This window comes from Sus scrofa, chromosome 9 (assembly GCF_000003025.6).
Source record: "Sus scrofa isolate TJ Tabasco breed Duroc chromosome 9, Sscrofa11.1, whole genome shotgun sequence".
Classification (NCBI taxonomy): domain Eukaryota; kingdom Metazoa; phylum Chordata; class Mammalia; order Artiodactyla; family Suidae; genus Sus; species Sus scrofa.
Window position 1 is genome coordinate 3,464,278 of NC_010451.4, and position 13,933 is coordinate 3,478,210.

Genomic DNA, 13,933 nt, shown 5'->3' on the forward strand with positions numbered 1-13,933 from the left:
TGCAGCCCCGGGACGCTGTAGACGGGGAAGTGGTCAGGGGTTTTCTCTCTGCTGAGGACACGGTGCCAGGGTTTCAAGGTACTCTTAGGCCTCTCGAGGGTGAGGAGGCGTGCGGGCTAGGGACAAAAGCTGGGACTTTCCTCCTTCCCCAGACCCCCGCGGGAAGAAGCGGCGCGGGCCCAGGAGGCTTTGGGGGAGCAGCAGCTGATGTTTATTGGGGACCAGAATCCCTAGGTCAGATCCGGGGGGCCTTGCCCCCTGTCCCTCTTGCCGTGGCTTCATTCGTCGCTGTCGAACTCTGAGGACAGACCCTGCAGCAGGGGCAGGGACATGGAGTGCCGGTCGGGGTCCCCGGGGCCCCCACCCTGGGCTCCTGGTGGGGGGTTGCGGGGGCTGAAGAGCCAGTTCTCTGCCAGGGTTGGGGATAGCCACAGCTTGACTCACGCCCTGGTCTCTCTGCCCCCCAGTCCCTCTCCCCGGCGTTCTGTGCCGTGCCCACCCCCTCGCCAGGACCGCGTGCCTGTCTCTGCGCCCCCCCCCCACCAGTGCGCCCAACACATGCCTGGGCTGTGCTGTATCCCCGTGTGCTCTCCCTCCACCGTGGCCCAGCCCTCCCCTCTCCGCTCCCCCTCGCAGTACCTGACAGCATCTGGGGTCCCCTGCGGAAGGGGTTTCGGCCCTTGTGGGAGAGTCTGGTTGGTCTGCCCTCTGGCCCTTCCTGGGGGGGTGGCGTAGGTGGGGCTGGGATAGGCGGCGACACCCCAGCAGCCTCAGGGGTGTCATCGGGGGCTGACGCCGGGGCCGGAGGTGGCAGGATGCTGAGGTTGGGTCTGACCCAGCTGGCCCCATGGGGCAGGGGGTCTTTGGTCAGGGGCTTCTGCGGCCCCAGCACTCCCTTGGGCTGCAGCGAGAACTTGAGGCAGGAGAAGGCAATGGGCAGTGACCGTTGTAACCGCAGCAGCTGGGGCTCCTGGGCTGTGGGCAGCAGCCCCAGCTGTAGCCAAGAGCAGGAGAAGACCTGGTAGATGACATAGATGCTGTGGGCGCTTCGGAGCCAGGGAAGAGTCTGCCGGAGGCCCACCTGCCCTGGCGGCAGCAGCAGGAAGGCCACTTTCTTGCGCAGGCCGCCCATATGTAAGCAGATCCGGCAGGGCTGCCCGTCCAGCAGCCGCATTTCTTCATAGGCTATCTCTGCCCTGCCGTTGGGTGAGTATTCCCGGGTGCAGTGGGCAAAGGCGCCCTCAGACCCGGCCTGCTCCAGGAGGTTCGGCAGCGGCCCCACTGGCTGTAGCGCCCGCCGACCCTGCCGACCTGGCAGAGCCAGGCGGGTGTGGGCCGGGCGGGACTGTTTCACCAGCACGCCCAGCAGGTCATAGCAGGCTGCGTCCGACAGGAAGGGCACGGCCACTACATTGGGCCCGAAGCGCTCCTCGGTGACCTGCAGGCGGCCAGGGGATAGATAGTCAGGGGCTGGCTTCGGGGTGGGTAGGAGCTCCCTACAGCCGTTGCAGGTCCCCCCCCCACGCCACGGTTGGAGCCCGTCTCCGCAGTGAGCTCAAACCGTCATGCGGCCCGCTTCTCTCCGGTGTCTTGCTGCAGCAAAACCTCGAGTGTCTGCTGTGCCCCAGACGCTGCTAGAGGCTGGGAGGGATCGCGCAAGGAGACCGTCCTTGGCCTGACGCAGCTCCGTCTAGCGGAGGGGACAGGCGTCAGCAGCAGTCGGCAGGTCGGGTAGGAAGAGGCCAGGCCGTGGGGCAGTGAGAGGGACCTGGCAGCCTTTGTCTGCGGTGGCGAGGCTCAGGGACAGATCCTGGGGGGCTCCTCTAACTTCGAAGGGCTCAGCCGGGGGGGAGAGTGCTCAGTCCAGGCAAGGGAACAGCCGTGAAAAAATCCGAACCCCTAAACTCAGAGGGGCCCAGTCAGGAGCCTATAATTTCACGTTGCTTACGTGTGTGGAGAGGGACAGGCACGCGGGCACTTGCTGATTCAAGGCCTCGTGTGCGCCCGATGGTGGGACTTTTACCTCGGGGACAATGGGAAGCTACTTGAAGGGCTGTGGTTCGGAGGGGCAGGATCAGAGGGACATTCCAGAAAGTTCCTTTTGCAAAGGAAGGCATACATGAAGAGGCAGAAAAATCCGTTCAGAGTCCTGTGAAATTCCAGGCAAGACAGGGCGAGGCTGGGCATGAACGCGGGGGGAAGATACTTCGGTGCAGAGTGATAGCACTTGGTCATTTGGAGGGTGTGGGCCAGGGGATCCTGCAGGAGTGTTCTCAGGGGACGGGTTATGTGGGTGATGGCATTGGCCAAGACCGGGTCCCCTGAGCTTGACCTGGAAATCCGTTCCTAACACGGTGTCCCTAACCCGTGTGTCCACCGCCGCCTGAGCGGTGGGGGATCACGCGTGTGGAGATTCGAGGTCTGTGTAATGCTCGTTCCAGTATGTGCCCTTAGGGTTACTGTTCCTCTTGGTTTTGTCCTTCTTGCCTTTGCCGTTTCGGGCTTGGGAACCCAGTTCTGAAAAGGTGAACGTCTTGGCCAACCGAGAAACCCTGTAAGGTCCCCCCAGTGATGGTGCTTCGCTGTGATCTTGGCTCCGCCGGGACATTGTTGACCGAGGCAGTGTCTGGGTCTGTGCTCTGCCAGGGGCACACACAGTGCCCTCTCGGGGCCCCTTTCACGTTAGAGTCCTGTCTCGAAAATGCTGTGTGCTCTAGTCTCCCCGCAGCCCCCACATGGCATGTCTGCGCTGCTCCCGAAGGCCTCCCCCCTGCGCTGCGGTGGAGTGCGCCAGTGGTCCCTTAAGGCTGACCTGCTTTTTGCTGCGTAAAGCTGTGTGTCAAGTGCCGCGCCCTCGCTAACTGGTGGAGTTGTGTCTGGACGTCACACAAGCTCAGGTAGCTTGGAGACCGCTGTCTTTTGTCCTCGAGCTGAGGCAGAACTGGTGCTCTTGGTTGATCTGCATGGAAGACTTTGCCATCATTCTTCACTTCTTCGTGTGTCACTAAGACTCGGAGCACTTACTTTCGGGAGGGGGCGTCTGGTTGAAGAACAGGGCCCGGAGAAGGGCCCGTGGTTTCCAGGGGTGAGAGCAGAGCAGCGGTGGGTTAGCATTTTTGTACAGAGTGCTCTGCCCCGTGACAGTGAAAACATGCCCGTCCAACATCACTTCAGAATCCCACCCGCGCTGCCCCGATGGTGCCTGGGATCCGTACAGATGAGGTGAATGAAAATATCTTTGGGAGAGACCTCCCCCCAGCAGGAGTGTGATGTTTAAAGTACCTGGTTCTTGGAGTTCCCGTCGTGGCGCAGTGGTTAGCAAATCTGACGAGGAACCATGAGGTTGCGGGTTGGATCCCTGGCCTTGCTCAGTGGGTTAAGGATCTGGCGTTGCCGTGAGCTGTGGTGTAGATCGCAGATGTGGCTTGGATGCCACATTGCTGTGGCTCTGGCGTAGGCTGGCGGCTACAGCTCCAATGAGACCCCTAGCCTGGGACCTCCACATGCTGCGGGAGCGGCTCAGGAAAAGGCAAAAAGGCCAAAAGAAAAAAAAAAAGTACCTGGTTCTTGATGGTCTAAGTTTCTGCTAAAAGGTGAATCCCTGCTTTGATTGGAATTTCTTTCCCAGAATATAGATGTGAATTTGCCCCGGATTTCTTGAGTCCTTAGTCTTTCCCTCGAGGGCCCCAGCAATGAGCCTAAACTAGGGCACTTCAAGTGCCCAGTTCTAGGCCGGGGCGACCGTGTTCTTGGCAGAGTCCCCTTTTGAGACACTCCCTGACGCCACTGCCCTTGTGTTTCTGGGCGGCGGCTCTGAGGGACTCAGCGGCCAGCAGGTTCCGCTCTCCGGGGGACGTGATGCCGGAAGGTCATCTTCCTGGAGGGACCGTGGCTGTTGGAATTGTGGGTCGGGAGCCCGTGAGCCGCATCTGCTTCACCAGATGTTCTACCGAGAGCCCGGTAGACCACAGGCAGTTCCGGAGGGAGGGAGCCACTGCTTGAACTTGCCACCTCCCGCCCGTGACTTCCCCGGGGGTCCCTACCTTGACTTTGCTGACGGTTGTCCTTGTACGTGGGATGCGGCGTTTTCCTGATGCTCGGCGATGGCGCAGCCTTCTCGTGGCCAGAGGCCCCGCTTACTTCACCCCGGTTCTGACTGATCTGGTCTAAGACCCGCCTTTTACGCTGTGGAAACTAGTTCCTCTCCTCCTGGGAGGACCTTGGCACTCCCGTTTCTGCTTCCCTGGGAAGCTGCCTTTTGCGGTGAGCAGCTGCCCCGTGTCGTGTGGGAGCCGCGTGCCGTGGAGGTGGCTTTGAGTCTGGTGGGCACTGCTTTAAGCTGATTGTTTTAAAACGGGGTGGGCTGCCTTCTGCAGATGCCTCAAACTCACGCTCCCTCAGCACGACCAGAACCCGACCCCTAAATTCTCTAATCGCAGGAAGGAGTGGCCGTCTAGCTTTGGGGGGGTTTTTTGGACACCTGCCACGCAGATGGAGCAGAGATCTGCCTGCTCCTGGAAACCTGTGTGTTGGGCTCGACGGCTGACTTGCTCATCCTGTGGCAGGGAAGCTGGAGGGCAGAGCTGTGAAGAGGCCCAAGGCAAACTTCAAAGGCCCTTTATCATCAGCCCCTGTTCCTCCTCATCCTCATTTCACCACTGCTCTTTTGAGCTCTGTTCGAGAGGACTGTTTGCAGGTCGCAGAGACACGGTTGTCTTCTTTCTCTCCTGGCTTTTGTGCATATTCTGCCGTCATTTAAGCCACGGTTCATCCACCCCGCCACCCACCTGCTCATGAACGCGTTCAGGGGTTCACGTGGCAGGCGCGCCTCTGGCCTCCGTGAATAGCCCCTACTCGCCGAGCCACAGTGTCCCTCTCTCCGGGAGCCTTCCTGACCTCCCGAGTCTGCCCCTGACTGAGCACTTCTTTCTGCTCTCACAGCCCCCAGTGGAGTGTCTTTCAAGGAATCCTTCTTAGAGTTTTTGCGCTTGGCATCGAAGTGGACGCTTGGCGCAGAGCCCTTAGGGCCGTGCCCGCCAGGTGAGCCAGCACTGCCTGACTGACAGTCAGGCCTGTCTTGGGGCCTCCCAGCCCTTCCTCTCAGAAGCTGCTCAGGCCCATGTAGGTCACCTTGTTACTTCCTCCTTAGCCCTCTTTACCCACCTTATCTTTGATGAGGGTCCAGGTGGCATCAGCTTCGTCCAGTGTCAGCAGGTTGGGGGTACCAGCCAACATGACGGGGCGTGGGAGGGGTTAGGCAGGGCAGTGGCTGCTGCAGGAACCCCACGCTGCCCAGGCAGCTCAGGCCCCGGGCCCTGGGCTCTGTCCTGCTTCAGCGTGAGGTCACAGAGGTCCTGCTGGGTGTCGGGGCCTTGGGCGGGGAGGGGGCGGTCACTTTCACAGCCTCACTCTGCCCGCAGCCCGAGTCCGTTATCTTTAGTCACCTACTCGTTCTCCTGCTTTAGGGGAGGAAGACGCAGGCATCCTGGAGGGTGTGTTTATATATGTTTGTGTGTATGTGTGTGTGTTTCCTTGAGGGTGTGTTTATATATGTTTGTCCGTGTGTGTGTGTGTGTGTGTGTGTGTGTGTAGTTCCTGGTCTGATCTTTGAGGAAAGAGGGTCAGGGCTTTCTTCCTTAAAATATTTGCTCTGCTGTCTTGTCGGTTGCAGATGCTTCTTTGTGAGGCTGGCTTGGGCTCCTGGGAGAAGCACAGAGATCAGGACTTAAACTGAAACAGGGGGCTTCATCCTTGGCTGAAGGAATTACCTGGGAGGTTTAAACGTTCCTGATACCTGGACCCTACTCCCGGGATGCTGATTTGGTTGGTCTGGAGGATGCCTGCGCATCAGGATTTCCAGAAGCGCCCAGGCAGTTCTGCTGTGCAGCCTGGGCTGAAACCCCTTCTCGGGTGGGTGACAGTTGCCTGCGAACCAGGTGTGTGTGCAGGAGGTGCCATGCTGAGCGGTGACAGCGTGGGAGATAGGCAGTGAGGTGGGATCTCGTTGCCTTAGTAACCGGAGAGAGCTTTCAGGCAGCCGCGATCACCCAGACGAATGGAAGGACGTTTTTCTTCCTCCTCTACGCCCTTTCCCAGGCTGCTTGTGTCTGGTGCAGCTCTGATCTGTGTGTGACTTTCCCTCGTGCCTCTCTCAGAGAGCTCGGTCTGTCTTGCGCTGGAGAAGAGCCCCGCTGGAGAGTCTTTTCTAGGAGCTGCTTTCTCGCTGCCCACCTGTGTGCCCAGAGCACCCTTTGTGTGGGAGCATCCTCCTCGCCCCGCCCGGCACCGAGGGCCGACCCAGAGCCGGCTGAGGTGTGGAGTGCGGGGCACGGGCAGGCCCTTCCACGGTGGGAGAGGCCGTTGCCAAGAAAAGTTTCCTGCAGGAGCGGGAACTGGCCTCAAGGGAGGGCAGGGCTCCCGAGACAGAGCTAAGGCTCAGGGTGCCAGGCCTTTGGGCGCAGTTGGACGGTGAGCACAGGCCTGTGCCCCAGGAGAGGGGTTAATGTCTCCGTGTTTGTTGAAATCAAATGTGTCAGGGGCTGTTCCGCACGCTTTGAACACGAGGTAATCCTTTGAGGAACCTCTTGAGGTATTATTTCCCATTTTACAAGGGAGTTAACAGGCTCAAAGAGCTTAAATAAACTAGTGCAAGGCACACAGTGAGTTATGGAGGGCCTAGGATTCAGATGCCTGCCTGATGGTAGCTTTAACCATGAGGCACAGCTCCTTCTGGGGACGGGAGAGAACGGCCTGTTCCTTCCGCTCCCCTGGGTGGGTGGGTGGGTGTGTCTGTGTGTGTGTGTGTGTGTGTGTGTCGGGGGTGCCAGGTGGAGGTAGCACAGCGGGTGGAAAGGGAGCGGGCGGGGTGTGGGAGGAGCTGCAGGAGGCCAACCCGAAGCCCCCAGTTTCTTGTTAGGTGACATTTGTTGGGTGACAGCAGCTCTCCTGCTTTGGCTGGGAAAGCAGAGCTGGCCTCTCCGTTGGCTCAGAAGGGAACCGGGAGCGAGGCAGGCGGAGGTGGAGGCGAGGGCGGGAGACACAGGCCTGGGCAGATCCGACCGTGCGAGGAGCCCGATGCCGGGGGACAGAGACGCGCGTCTGCATCCCGAGGGGCGTCCAGGGTGGGAAGGGGGGTGAGCTGCTGGCAAGATCAGACGGGCACCGGGGTGGGGTGGGGTACGGGCGCCCTTGAGCTCCTCAGCCTCTGCCTTCTCTTCCTGCCGTCCGAGGACCCTAATTCTCTGGGCTCCCCGGGTCCCTCCTGCCCGACCCAGAGGGAGTCTGTCTTTCCTTTTGGCTCGCAGAGCCTGCGTCTGGACGTTGCTGCAGGAGAACACAGGGCAGCCGAGTTCTGGGTGGAGCTGAGGAGCCGAGGGCTGGGCAGTTTGGGCCACACGGTAGCGTGTCCTGGGGTCACCAGCCTGGCTGAGGGGGACCCGGGGTGGAGAGCGGAGGCCAGCGGGCGGGTCGGGGCTGCTCGTCCGGGAAGCCCGCTGTCCGCCCTGCCAGAGCCTCCAGGGCGGCGCACGGCGGTGCTGCGGCCCCGGTAGAGGGATGAAGGGCCCGCTCGAGCCTCTGCCCCCCTCGCAGCCGCACACATGGTCGCTCTGGTCCCTCGTCCCTTCCTTGAAACCTTTTGGGGTGACCGTGTTTTGGATGAAGCCGTTTTCAGATGTCGGGGAGGGAATCTCGTGCCTTTGTGACAGAGGAAGGAGTACCCCAGTGAGGCGGAGGACAGCGGCCTGCCACCAAAGCCGCCAGTGTTTCTGAGGCTAAATGTGTGCCTGTTCACACTCAGTGAGACACAGAAAGTCTAGAAATGTGATCACCACGGGTCAGGCCAGATTTGGGGTCAGAGTTAGGGAAAAAACCCTATTGTTGAGAGATGTTTTATTTTGGAATGAGGGATAAGGGGTTACGGGCTCACAGTTGTTCTCAGGTTGTTGGGAGGAGGAAGAGTGCCAGAAAAGCCTTCTAGACACACCTCATGGTGGGTGGGTGTGCAGTCTGAATCCAAAACCAAATCCACACGGCCAGGGGGGTGGGCTTTTGGGTGGAGGGTGAACCGTGTACAGCTCTGGACTCGGCTGCACACCCGCGGGTGACGGTGCCTTAGAAGAGAGGCTTCCTGGGGTGGGAGAGAGAAGCCACTGCTTATGAGTCCCCCCTCCATGTACCAGCGGGGGGACAGGAGGTGGTGCGTGTGCGCGTGGCCCAGGACTGTCACACATCGCTTTATATTTCTTATAACAATGTTGTAATAAATATCTTCCTGCCGACGTCTCTGCGCATCTCTCTCATTATTTTGTCAGGAGACAAATCACTAAGAGAAGGAGGGGTACATGGTAGAGACTCACGACCTACTAGGATTAGAATTTCATCACAGTCGGGGTTCCCATCGTGGCGCAGCGGCAACGAATCTGACGAGCATCCATGAGGACGCAGGTTCGATCCCTGGCCTTGCTCCGTGGGTCAAGGATCCGGCGTTGCCGTGAGCTGCGGTGTAGGTCACAGACGCGGCTTGGATCCCACACTGCTGTGGCTCTGGTGCAGGCTGGCGGCTACCGCTCCCATTGGACCCCTAGCCTGGGAACCTCCATGTGCTGGGGGTGCGGCCCTAAAAAAACAAAAGCAGAAACAAACCACACACACACAAAGTACTTCATCACAGTTATCTGCAAAATCATTGCCTGGAGGGCTTTTAAACTTAGAACCTCCTGGCAGAGCTGAGTCCTGAGAAGGCCTGGGCCACCCTGGCTGGAGGACGGAGGGTTTCCTCCCCGTCCCCTTGGCTTCATGGGACGTGACAGCACCCCTGAAACGCATGCAGAGCCCCTGGGCTGTCCTCAGGTCCCTGTTCCTGAGGATCTGACGGGACCCCGCGTGGCCCTGGGGGTGGCATCGCTTGCTTCTTCAGGCCTGCGGCCTCCTGCGTGGTGCTCCGTCCAGCTGTCCGCCGAGCGGTCCTTCCTGCCCCGGGCTTCCGGGCCAACTCCAGTGCCCGCAGTTGGGATCGTTGTGCCGGAGAGCCTGGGCCCGCGTGTGCAGCCCGTAGCTCTCTCTGACCTCGTAGCGGGACTCGCTGCTTCTGTCTGAGGATGTTCTCCTTCTGGACGTCGTGCTGGCAGTGCCCCTCCTGGCAGCATGGAGGCTTTTAGCTGGCGGGAACCTCATGCGGGCACCACCATGGCACTTCCTATGTGGGATCTGTTCTCTGGCGGCCAGAGCAGTGCCAACTGTTCCTGTTTCGTCACGTTGCACCTCCATTGTGTGCTGCTTGTGCCCCTGGCCAGCGCAGACGGGGCGCTGATGAGGCCTGTATCTGGGGTTCTACGTACTGGGCTGAGGACACACGGAGGGCAGGTTGCTAAGAGACCCTGATGAGCTGGGCCTCAGGCCAGCAGGTCAGGTGCCCACAGTGGTTTCCCAGAAGCAGCAGGCCCAGGGAGCGACATTCTAGTCACTAACTGCCACGACCTTGGCCGGTGGTGACGGTTGGGGGATGGGGCTCAAGCCCGAGACCGAGAACCTTCTCTGAGCTGAGAGCGTCTTACAGATCAGTGTCTTGGACACACGTGGGGCTCCAGGGCCCTTTATCCTGGTTCTCAGAAGGGGGGGAGGAAGCGTTTATCTCCTTCCCTCAGGACAGGATCTGACCCCAGGGATACAGGGCTGTGGTCCCAGACAGGACCCCAAGCACCTGCCTCCAGAGGCAGCGTCACCCCCAGACTCCCAGGCCCCGGTCTGGTTCGTGTGGGAACCAAAGCCGACTCGGGCTTCCACGATGGGTGGAGCTGGGGCAGGAAGAGAAGGAGGGTAGTTTTCTTTAAATCGAATCCGTAATTCCCGGATCCCTATTTTCTCTGCCTGGTCGCTTGGTACCCCGCCTCCTGCCGCCTCCCCAGCTGGACGGGCCCGTCTCCAGATGCCGCTGTGCCCGCGGCAGACCCTGCCCAGCAAATACCTGTTGAGCGATTGTCACAGTCGTGTGCAGACCGTGGGGCAGAGATGACGTCATCCGCACCCCCAGGGACCCTCTGGACTTCTCCCCACCTCCACCCCCAGGCCCCACGGCTTTCCCTGCCCCTTAGAACCGGCTCCTGCTGGGTGTGAAGGTTTCCAGGAGCCGGCCCCTGATCTGCTTGGTGCGGGCCCCATAGATGAGAGGGTTGAGGGCAGGTGGCAGCAGCAAATAGACGTTAGAGAGCAGGATGTGCACAGGCTTCGGGACGGTGCGACGGCCGAAGCGGTGTGTGAGGTAGGAGAAGAGACCGGGCACGTAAAAGGCCAGAATGACCCCGACGTGGGAGCTGCACGTACCGAAGGCCTTGGCCCGGGCTTCCCGGGTGGGCAGCCGCAGCACGGCGTGGGCGATGAGCCCGTAAGAGCCGGTGATGCCTAGAATATCCACGCTGGACACGGCCAGCGAGAGCGCCAGCCCATACAGGTTGTTGGCCCGGGTGTCCCCCACCACCAGCTCTACCACCGCCATGTGCGCACAGTACGCGTGGGCTATGGTCCTGGCTCGGAAGTGCCCAAACCGCGCCACCAGCAGAGGGAATGGCACGACAATAGCCACAGCTTTGAGCGCCAGGGCCAGGGCCGCATAGCCCACGCGGGCCTTGGTGACAAGGACAGGGTAGTGCAGTGGACGCCCCACGGCCACAGCTCGGTCACAGGCCATGGCCAACAGCACGCCAGATTCCACAGCAGTCAGTGCGTGGACGAAGAACATCTGGACCAGGCATGCGGCGTAGGGCACCGGCCGGGGCCCAAGCCACAGCACAGCCAGCAGCCCCGGGGCTACCGATGTGGCTAAGCCCAGGTCCGTGGCCGCCAGCACAGCCAGGAGCAGAAACATGGGCTGGTGCAGTGCGGTGTCCGCGTGCACCACCGCCAGCAGGGCTCCGTTGCCCAGCAGGGAAAGCAGGTACATGGGCCCGAAGACCAGTGTCAACCAGGCCTGGGCACCCCCCAGCCCTGGCAGGCCGGTCAGTATGAAGAAGGCTGGGCGTGAGAAGGTGGAGTTGGGCTGGGGAGCTTCGGCCATCCTGTGGCGTCAGGGCTTTCGGGCTCATGGAGGCATGAGTCCTGATACGGGAAGGACAAGGGAGGGAATTTGGGGCTGTCACGGTGGCACGGATCCATCCATGTACAGGTAAGCTCAGTGCAAGGCTGGGAGGCTCGCCGCTAGGACCCGTGACGAAGGTTCGGGATGGCTAGCCAATGTCACAGCCCCGGTCAGGATGGGAGGGTCCTTGTACCTGAAATCCACAAGCATTGAAGGGAGAGCCAGGGGGACAGAGGTGACGGACGGGGGTGTCTCTGCTGCGGTGGCTGTCCCGCCAGAGCCCTCCAGGTGGAGCTCAGCTGAGAGGGGAGCTGAGAGGAAAGCCTTTTCTGTCCTCAGGGTCCAAGGAGAATCAGTCTCGGTCTCTGCAGGTGGGGAGCAGGCCAGTTCTGGGGGGCTCAGGCCTCAGGATGGCCCTACTCCTGCCTGCGTATCCCGAGGCACGACTCCCGGGCCTCAGCCTCCTCAGCTCTGTCCCGGGGGCGGGACACAGGGACACTACGCGTGGCCAGCTTGAACCTTCTGAACCAAGAAGGAGGACGGTGGAGAGAAAGGGAGAAACGGGAACAGGAGGCAGATGGGCCTTGAGTGCAGCTGTGAGGCCGACGTGCGCGGAGGACACCTGGTGGGTTTGGGGGTGTGGGGGGCTTACGTTCGTCTTAGCCTGGCACTGGCGCGTGGTGAGCTCAAACACGGGTCGGAGAATTGCCCCTGGATCTGGGAAGCCGCCGAGAGAGGGATGGCAGCAAAACGAGTCTTTCCTTCTTCACGGTCCAGAAGCGGGTTGCACTCCAGTCTCATTCCTGGGGTGCCCGAGAGCGTGCAGGTCACAGAGGGGAGGACGTGGCACTCCGCCCAGCGTGCCAGCCATACGAGGAAGAAGCAGCCGCAGGAGGAGGAGGCAGGAGCAGCAGAACGGATTCCTTGGAGGAGCTAGTCTGTGGACGCTGGAAGGTTGGATGGGTAAATGCAGGAGAAGGAAGGCAGCAGCAGACGACTTGACCAAGAAGAGACCTAAGCAGGGCACGCTGGCAGCTCCTCTTCGCCTCGACCGATGCCTGCGGGGCCCTTTATGTGGCTCTTCTACCCGCCTCCCTCAGGGCCCTACCCCTCCCACTGGGCTGCATTACCGCTTCCCCGTTGGGCTTCTGAAAGCCTGGGGAACTCGGGAAGTCGAGTGAGGAGGCAGCAGTGGGGGCAGCAGGCACAGAGACTGACTTCTGGCTGCGGGAAGATCTGAGATAGAGGAATGCTGACCCCCTGAGGTCCAGAGGGAAGACCTTGCTCTCTGTCTTCTTTGTGAGTATCCGTCCCCCTCAGCTGTCATCACTGGTCTCTCTCTGTCCCTCTGGACTGGAAGAGTGACAGGCAGGGCGTCTTAGCTTCAGTCTCACCACTGCTTATTGCAATGCCTGTTATTTGCCTCTGAATAAATATTGATTGCTCTTAATTGGGGGACAAAACTGCTGGCCCAAACAGCATTTGCTGACGAACAGGGCCGTGACAGTTTCAGAAGCTTTAGGTGTCCATGGAAACGAGAAAGAGTTACTCACCGTCAACCACAAGTCCCACTGAGCACCATTCTTTCTGCTGGAACGATACATATTCTAAAAATCACCACACTATGCAAGATAGTCTAACAAAACCACAGGGCCTATGGGAGGAAAAATGGGAGGAGGCCACAACATTAAAAACTTCATCAGGCACACATTTAACAAGGAGAGGAACCTAATAAAAATGGTGGTGGTACCGTTTTACACAACACACGCTAACTGGCTAGAAAGTACATAAATACACCAATAAGTACGACACTTTACCTGGAAAGAGACCTGGAGTTTTCCTTGTGGAAGTGGGTGTTGGAAACAGCTTGTGAATTACTCTGAAGTGGTAGAAAGACAAATTGAGAGTCGGGTGGAATGTTGTAACATCGGATGAGGTTGCGGCTCATGACACAAGTGGTGAATGGAGGCGGGTGTTGGATGTTTGTGGATGTGCGTGTGTGCATGTTGGAGTTTCCTAGGAGGCTTGGTTCAGCTGGTACAGTTTTCTGCGTTCACTTAGTTTCTTGCAGAGGGACTCACGCATAAACAAACAGGAACTTCACATTAGGCTCAGTCCCCTAATATACCAATGAACATAAATGCAGAAATCCTCAACAAATTATTAGCAAACCGAATTCAACAATACATCAAAAGGATCATAAACCATGATCAAGTAGGATTGTTCCTTGGGGTGCAAGGACGGTTCAACATATGCAAATCAATCAACGTAATACATCACTTTATTAGTAGAATGGAAAAAGAAACAAATGGTCATCTCAATAGATGCAGAAAAAGCATGTAACGAAATTTAACATCCATTCATGATAAAAATTCTTAACCAATTAGGCATAGAAGGAACGTATCTCAACATAATAAAGGCCATATATGACAGACACACATCTAATTTCACATCAATGACGAAAGGCTGAAAGCTTTTCCTCTAGGATCAGGTACAAGACGAGGGTGCCCACTCAGCATGCCCGTTCAGTGTAGCACTAGAAGTCCTACCTAGAGCAAACAGGCAAGACAACATTAAAAGATACCTGGATTGGAAAGGAAGAAGTAAAATGATCTCTATTTTCAGATGACTTGATTTTATATTTAGAGCATCCTGAAGACAACCAAAAAGCTGTTAGATTTAATCAATGAATTCAAAAAAGTTGCGGAATATAAGATTAACATGCAAAAATCAGTAGCATTGGAGTTCCCAGGTTGCCTAGCACTTAAGGATTTGCCACTGTCACTGCTGTGGTGATGTTCCGTCCCTGGACTGGGAACTTCCATGTGCCAAGGGTGTGGCCCCCCCCAAAAAATCAGTAGC

General features: G+C 58.8%; 2 protein-coding genes across 2 annotated transcripts; both read right to left on the bottom strand.

The window, feature by feature from the left end:
- Positions 279 to 5,235, bottom strand: C9H11orf42 (chromosome 9 C11orf42 homolog). Its single transcript, XM_003129432.4, has 3 exons — positions 5,164 to 5,235; positions 640 to 1,438; positions 279 to 409 (listed from the first exon to the last, which is right to left on the bottom strand). Exons 1-3 carry the CDS (start codon positions 5,233 to 5,235, stop codon positions 279 to 281), a joined length of 1,002 nt encoding a protein of 333 aa, XP_003129480.1.
- LOC110255363 (olfactory receptor 52W1) lies at positions 8,593 to 13,576 on the bottom strand. Its single transcript, XM_021062352.1, has one exon. The coding sequence runs from the start codon at positions 11,048 to 11,050 to the stop codon at positions 10,088 to 10,090; it is 963 nt and encodes a 320-aa protein (XP_020918011.1). The 5' UTR covers positions 11,051 to 13,576; the 3' UTR covers positions 8,593 to 10,087.